Below are 7784 nucleotides of genomic sequence, written 5' to 3' on the forward strand. Positions count from 1 at the left end.
TTTGTGCCTCTGAAAATTCCTCCCCTTCCTAATGATTTGGTACTAGGACAACGATCAACATTGACTCCCCCCCCTCCATCTCTCCATCCCCTCTCGTCCCCCCCACCACCACCACCCACACATTCGCACAGTCATTCGCACGACCCTCAGCTAACTTGCCCCATGGCGGCAGTGGCACTGCCATCCACCCCCGCGTCCTGGCAGGAGCCCGCCTCAGGTTCCTGGGCCCCTCCTGTGGCAGCGTGGCTGGCTTTGGCGCAGCCGGCCTGGCCATGGCAGGCCTTGGCATGGCTGGCCAGGCGGCTGGAAGTCCGGAAGGCCTGGCCGCAGTCCGGACAGCGGCGGCCTTTCTTGTCCGAGTGGGTGCGGAGGTGGTAGGTGAGGGCCAAGAGGTTGTGGAATTCCTTGAGGCAGGCTGGGCAGCGGTAGAGACCGGTGGTGTGGACCTTCTTGTGGTGGAGGAGGCTGCCCGCGTGGCGGTACGTCCGCTCGCAACGGTCGCACTTGTAGGGGCGCTGGTCTACCAGGCCGTTGGTGCCAGGAGTGGCCCCAGCCTCTGCCTCGGCCTGGTGCCGCCACAGGTGCTGGACCAAGTCCCGAGAGGCCCGGTAGGCCTTGCCGCACTCCGAGCACTCAAAACGCTTCTTAGTGTGGACCCGGCCATGGTTCTTGAGGGCTGATGGGGTGGGAAATTGCTTGGGGCAGAGCGGGCACTGGAAAGGGCCAAGGGGCGCCGGAGTAACGCCCACTGGGGTTTGGGTGCCAGTGTCAACATGGCCACCTGAGGCACCAACTGATGCACTGCCCACATGGCTGCCTGAGGTACCGCCAACATAGCTGCTATCAACCTGGCCGTCTGAGGCACCACCAACATGGCCACCTGAGGCACCAACTGATGCACTGCCAACATGGCTGCTGTCAACATGAGGGCCTGAGGTACCATCAACATTGCCACCTGAGGTAGTGCCAAGATGGCCACCGTCACCGTGGCCACCTGAGGCGTCAACGTGGCTGCCGCCCTGCTCCCTCCGGGCAGCCCGCCATTCTCGTGCCGTCTTGCTCTGGACAAGGCTACTGGCCTCCAGTAAGGGGCGGCCGGGGGAGCTCCTGCTGCCGGGACGAGGCCGGCGCTGGGCATGGATCAGCTGATGCCTCACCAGCTGCCTCTGCCATTTGAAGGCTTTGCCGCAGTCAGGACACCGGTGGCGCTTGACCTCGAAGTGGATGCGCTGGTGGTTCTTGAGGGCCATGAGGTTAGGGTAGGCCCGGGGGCAGACGGGGCAGCAGTAATGGCCTGTCTTGTGGCTCTTGCGGTGGTTGAGAAGGCTGCCGGCATGGCGGTAGGTCCGCCCACACTGCTCACACCGATATGGCCGCTCCTCGGGGTCCTTCTTGGAGGCAGCGGGTGGCTCCGAGACCCCGCCACCGTCAGTGTGGGCCTTGCCTGCTCTCTTGGCGTGAGCCAACTTTCTGGAGGACGAGGAGGGCAGTGACGGTCTCCTCTCACGGTGGACACGCTGGTGGCTGGCCAGCTGCTTCTGGAGGCGGAAGGCCTTGGGGCACTGGGCGCACTTGTAGCGCTTGGTCTCGAAGTGGATGCGGTTGTGGTTCTTCAAGGCCATGAGGTTGTAGAACAGCTTCTGGCAGATGGCGCAGCGGAAGAGGCCCGTCTTGTGGGTCTGCTTGTGGTTGATCAGGCTGCCCGCGTGCTTGTAGCTCCGGCCGCACTGCTCGCAGCAGAAGGGGCGCTCCGACACGGCACCTTCCTCCCCGCTGCCGCCCTCCTCCTCCTCCTCTTCCTCCTTGGCAACGCTGACCAGCTCTTCCTCCTCCTCCGGGTGCTGGGCGGCACAGTGTGCCTCCAGCCCCGCTGCCCCCTGGCACAGCTCCCCACAAACCTCACACACGTGCAGCTTGCACTCCTCGCCATCGCTGCCCCCTGGGTCCTGTTTTCCGGGAGCTGGGGCCGCGGCTGCCTCTCCTCCCTCCCTGCCGTGTGGGAGCGCCGGCTCCTTCTCTACGCTGTCCCCGTTGCCGGCTGGCCGGCTGTCATTCAGTTTACACTTGGGGTGATTACGGAGATGGTTGCGGTAGGCGGACAGATTGGGGTACTGCCGAGAGCAGACGCCGCACTGGTAATCTCCCACCTGGTGGGTCTTCTTGTGGTTGACCAGGCTGCCGCCGTGCCGGTAGGTTTTCCCGCACTGCCCACAGGCATAGGGACGGCTGTCTGGGGGCGTCAGGCCGGATTTCTGCTCCTCCGGCAGCTCCGGACGCGGTCCCAGCCGCAGCTGGATGGTGGTGTCAGCCAACGCCGCTTCCTTCTCCTCCCGGTGGCCCAGGCTGTGCTCTTCGAGGCTTGCCATGTCGTCGAACGTCTGCCCGCAGTAGCCACAGATATGGGAAAGGAGCATCTCTTCCTCCCCGTCGCGCTCATCTGGCCGCCCCTCTGCCTCCTGCTGGAGCCCGGGGAAAGCTGCATTCTCGCCAGCCTCCAAGCTGCCTTCCCGTGGCTCCCCCTCCCCACTGTGAGCCAGGCCGTGGTGGTGCTGCAGGTCCGTCTCGCTTGGGAAGATCATGCCGCAGAGGCTGCAAAGGAAGGGACGTTCCTCGGTGCTGGCGCCCGGCTGCTGGGCTGTGGCATGGCCACGGAAGTGGCTCTTCAGCGCCTCCAGGTTTGAGTACTCCTTCGGGCACAGGGAACACTGGTATATACCCAGCTGCTGGCTGTGCTTGTGGTCGAGGATTTCGCATGGGTAGGGCTGAGAGTTGGGGCTGCTGGGTGGTGACGCTTCGGCCTCCTCCTCCTCTTTCGGGTGTTGCCAACCGTTCACCGCGCTGCCTCCCCGCAGATTGTAGCTCCGCTGGGGCTCCTCCTCGTCTAACGTCCCCTCCTCTCCAACCCGGGTACACTCCGGGCCACCATGCCCAACATCTCCACTTCCCTCCAGCTGCATCGTGCCGTCAGGGGCATCTCTGGGCTCCGCCTCCGCCACGCCCCCTTCCTCTTCCTCCTCCGCCCCCGCTCGGCCCTTCCTCGGCTTCTGGTGGCCCCGTAAGTGGCTCTTGAAGGCAGCCACGTTGGAGAAGCGTTTGGCACAGAGCGAACACTCAAAATCCCCCGTCTGGTGCGTCTGTTTGTGGTTGATCAGGCTGCCCGAGTGGCGGTAGGACTTGCCACAGAGCTCGCAGCTGTACACCCGTCTGCCCGGCAGCTCCGCCTCGCTCTCTCCCGTGCCAGGCTCCCCGTTGCTGTGCGCCAGGGCGTGGCTCTGCAAACTGCCCAGGTCGTGAAAGATCATCCCGCAGCAGCCACAGATGTGAGACATCCCCGGTGCCGGCCCCGCCGCCTCCAATTCCTCCACATCTCGCTTGATGGCCTGCAGCAGCGCCACCTCCCGCGTGTGGACGCTGCCCGGTTCCTCCTCCTCCTTCCCCTCCTGGGGGCAGGGGACGGCCTCCCCAGACACGTGGCGCAGCTGGTGCCACTGGAACTCTGCCGCCTCCTCAAAGCTCTCTCCGCAGCTGGTGCAGGCGTAGCTCCCCCGCTCCTTGCCCCGCGCCGCTCGGAAATGCATGCGGACGTGGTTGCGTAGGGCCATCAGGTTGGAGTACTGCTTGGGGCACAGGGAGCACTGGTAGACGCCCGTCCGGTGGGTGTGCCGATGGTTGACCAGGCTGCCCCGGTGCCGGTAGGTCCGGCCGCACTCCCCGCAGCGGTAAGGCCGCTCTTCTGATGCCCCGTCCTCTTCCTCCTCCACGCAACCAGTCTCCTCCTCTTTGAGAGCACCTCCTCCACCTGCTTCTCCGCGGCCCGGCGGCTCCGTGGCCCTCTCCCCGCCAGCTGGCTTTGCGGGGCTCTGGTCGAGGTGGCAAGCGGCCTCTTCGGGCGCCGGGGGGCAGGAGTACTGGAGGCCGGGCCGGGAGGCCGGCTTGGATTTGAGGTGTATCCGCAGGTGGTTCTTGAGGGCCGCCAGGTTGAAGAGCTGCTTGCAGCAGAAGTTGCAGCTGTAGACGCCCGTCTGGTGACTTTTCTTGTGGTTGATGAGGCTGCCGGCATGGCGGTAGGTCCGGCCGCACTCCCCGCACCGGTAGGGCCGCGCTTGGTCTCCATCCTTACTGCTGGCTTCCCAGGCTCCCTCCGAATCCATCGTAGGTTGGGCCAAGCCACCCCCATCCTCTTTCTCCTCTTCCTCCTCCTCCGGGTAGAGGCAGCTGTGGTGCCTCAGCTCCTCCTCATCGGTGAAGTTTCCCCCGCACCTCACGCACAGCTCCCCATCCGGATTGCCCCGGTCCCCGCCCCCAGCCTTCGCCCCGTCCTTCAAACTGCAGGGGGCGCCCTCTCCGAAGGCGGCCGGCGGCGGCTGGTAGATATCCAGCTTGGCCGAAGTCTCAATGGAGTCCTCCTCCGAGACGCTATGTTCCGAGCCCTCCGAGGGGGCTCTCCCGGCCCACCGGGCTTTCTCGTGGGCCTTCTGGTGGCTCAGCAGCTCGCTGGGCAGGCGGAAAGCCTTGCAGCACAACGGGCACTTGTAGGGGCGGTACTCCGAGTGCAGCCGGGAGTGGTTCTTGAGCGCCATGAGGTTGGAGAACTCCTTGAAGCAGACGGCGCACTGGTAGACGCCCAGCGTGTGGCTCTGCTTGTGGTTGGTGAGGCTGCCCGCGTGCTTGTAGGCCTTATCGCACTGGTTGCATTTATAGCGCCGCTCCTCTGCCGGCACGCCAGGGGCCTCCTGGCCTTCCTCCGCTTTGCCGGGGAACTCCAGCTGGGAGAAATCAGCCGGCACCACCGATTCGGCGATGTATTTCTCCAGGTTGCTCAGCAACGTCCCAGCGCCGCCGCCCTCTAGCGCGGGGAAAACGTCGGCATCCGACGACGAGGAGTCCTGCCCTTGCTGGAAGTTGTTCTCCCCGTCCTCCTCCCCCTTCTGGTCGTGGCCGGCGTGGGCCGAATGGCGATGGCTGGCCAGCTGGGAGGCGACGCGGAAGCTGCGGCCGCAGTCCGGGCACCGGTGGCGCCTCTCCTCGGTGTGGATGCGGAGGTGATTCTTCAAGGCCATGGGGTTGGAGAACTCCTTGTGGCACAGCAGGCAGGTGAAGAGTCCCACCTCGTGGGTGCGCCGGTGGTTGACCAGGCTGCCGGCGTGGCGGTAGCTCCGCTGGCACTGCCCGCATTTGAACGGCCGCTCCTCCCGCTGTGGCTGGCTCGGCTCGCAGCCGGGCTCTTCCATCGCTCACATCGGACGGCAGGAGGGCACTGTCTCCGCCGGCTTCACAGGGCCGGGCCGGCGGCCCGGAAAGTTCCGCTTCCGGCACAACGAGCCTGCATCCCCTCCTGCTGCTTCTTCCTCCTCCTCCTTCTCTGGCTCCTTACGGCATCCCGAGGCGGCAGCTGTGGGGACACACGCAAGGGAAGAGGGGTTAAAACGCCGCCAAATGAGTGCCCCACATACAAGCCTCACGCCCGGCTGCTACGGGACCCACGGCTTCATCCTCTCCAGACCAGGGGAGCTAAGCCCAAGGAAGCCCAAAAATGAGGACCAGACAGGGTTACCCTGGGCTATACGGTTTGCTACCCTGGTGGGTGGAAGGATATCCGACAGCAAATGCCACACAGCAGAGCCAGGGATAGAACCCAGGAGTCCTGACTCCCAGCCCCCACCCCGCTCTAACCTACTCAACCCCACTCCCCTCCCAGGGCTGGGGATAGAACCCAGGAGTCCCGTTCTAAATAAAACAGCATGTAAGAAACTGAAGACAAACATCGGATGTCTCAGGGTGTCGGAGAAGGGAAAACGAAGCTGGCCAGCCGGCCTGGCAGAACACCAGTCACGGACAGCTCTCTCCGGGACGCAAAGGAACTAAGTTGTCCCCTCCACGGACTAGCTCCAAGCCGAGCACAGGTTACCAATGCAACAGTCAACAGGCCTCCTTCCCCGGCTTCCTCGCTTGTGTCGTGTTTCGGATGAGTACTGGGTTTAAGAAAAGCCTGGGGCTGCGGGTCAGGACTGAGGGGCACTAGCAGAGCAGGGGGGCGGGGGAGCCCAGGGCTGGCATCACAGGGGTCTGCGGAACGAGATTATGGGGCACTGGCAGAACTGTGCTTGCCCAGGACAGGGATCTACACCCCCCCATCACGAACACTCAGTTCTCTCACAAAAGGAGCCAGGACTCCTGGGTTCTATCCCCAGCTCTGGGAGAGGAGTGGGGTCTAGTGGGTTAGAGTGCGTGGAGGTGGTGGGCTGGAAGTCAGGATTCCTGGGTTCCATCGCTGGCTCTGAGAGGGGATGGGACTCTAGTGCAGGGGTTCTCAACCTCTCTCTCTCTCTGAGCCCCCCCGCCCCCCCCCAACACGCTATAAAAACTCCACAGCCCACCTGTGTCACAACAACTGGTTTTCTGCATATAAAAGCCAGGGCTGGCGTTAGGGGGTAGCAAATAGGGTAATTGCCCGGGGCCCCACGCCACAGAAGGCCCCATGAAGCAAAGTTGCTCAGGCTCCAGCTTCAGCCCTGGGTGGTGGGGCTTCGGCTTTCTGCCCTGGGCCCCAGTGAGTCTAATGCTGGCCCTGCTTGGCGGATCCCCTGAAACCTGCTCGTGGCCCCCCCCCCAGGGGACCTCGGAATCCTGGTTGAGAACTGCTGCTCTAGTGGTTAGTGGAGGCTGGGACTCAGGACGCCTGAGTTCTATACTCTGTGTCTTTGACCACTGAGTCACTCAAACCACTGAGCAGGGAAGGGATAGCTCAGTGGTTTGAGCATTGGGCTGCTAAACCCAGGGTTGTGAGTTCAATCCTTGAGGGGGCCATTTAGGGATCTGGGGCAAAAATCTGTCTGGGGATTGGTCCTACTTTGAGCAGGGGGTTGGACTAGATGACCTCCTGAGGTCCCTTCCAACCCCGATAGTCTATGACCAAACAGGATAAGTCATTTCTCTTCTCTGTGCCTCAGTTTCCCCATCTCTAAATGGGGAAAACAGATACCAACTCATGTTTAGTAAGGCTATCATTAACACCTGCAATAAGTGTCTTCTCCTTGACTAGGGCAAGGCTAACTTAACGCACACGGGTTTAATTATAATAATTAGAAAAGTGCATGACTCCATATTGCCACATGTAACGAGGTAAATAAAGTGCTAAATATAACTTGGAAAAAACACTCATTAATTTGTAACCTTTGCCCCTAAAAAATATAACATCACCCAGGCACATTTCTGAGCACCATCAAGCCCTGGGGGGGGGATAGCTCAGTGGTTTGAGCATTGGCCTGCTAAACCCAGAGTTGTGAGTTCAATCCTTGAAGGGGCCACTTAGGGAGCTGTGGCAAAATCAGTACTTGGTCCTGCTAGTGAAGGCAGGGGGCTGGACTCAATGACCTTTCCAGTCCTATGAGATAGGTATATCCCCATATATTATATTTCAGGTTCTGAATACCTGTAGCAGGCTCCACATTTTAAAGATCGACAAAACATCAGGGTGGGAAAACACACACACGTTGGGAGCCCCCCCGATTCCCTCTAGCAGGGGTCAGCACCAAACACACAGATTTATGTGACAAGGCAAAATTAACAATGGATGTTTTCTGCCCCCACAAGCAAAGATCACCGCTGGCTTGAGATGAAGCATAAGAAGTGGAAGCCCTGGAGAAGAATTTGTGGCAGCATGACACGCAATCTGTTGGGGAACTTTAAGATTTGTGACTGGGGTAACTCATTTGCCTTCAATGGGCCAGAGATTGCTAAAGGAACACCAATCTCTCAGGGCGGGTGTGGGTGGGTGGCTGTTT

At 61.7% G+C, this 7784-nt stretch overlaps 1 protein-coding gene across 1 annotated transcript; it reads right to left on the minus strand.

Annotated features, from left to right (window-relative positions):
* Positions 1–130: 130 nt before the first annotated feature.
* Positions 131–5387, minus strand: ZNF646 (zinc finger protein 646). Its single transcript, XM_024208216.2, has one exon. The coding sequence runs from the start codon at positions 5229–5231 to the stop codon at positions 147–149; it is 5085 nt and encodes a 1694-aa protein (XP_024063984.2). The 5' UTR covers positions 5232–5387; the 3' UTR covers positions 131–146.
* Positions 5388–7784: the final 2397 nt, after the last annotated feature.

The sequence above is a fragment of the Terrapene carolina genome, unplaced genomic scaffold (genome assembly GCF_002925995.2).
Source record: "Terrapene carolina triunguis isolate 2854851 unplaced genomic scaffold, T_m_triunguis-2.0 Scaffold423, whole genome shotgun sequence".
In the NCBI taxonomy this organism is placed as follows: domain Eukaryota; kingdom Metazoa; phylum Chordata; order Testudines; family Emydidae; genus Terrapene; species Terrapene triunguis.

Bases quoted from the DNA above. Each gene is read 5' to 3' on its own strand.
- ZNF646 (XM_024208216.2), bottom strand. From the start codon at position 5,231: ATGGAAGAGCCCGGCTGCGAGCCGAGCCAGCCACAGCGGGAGGAGCGG.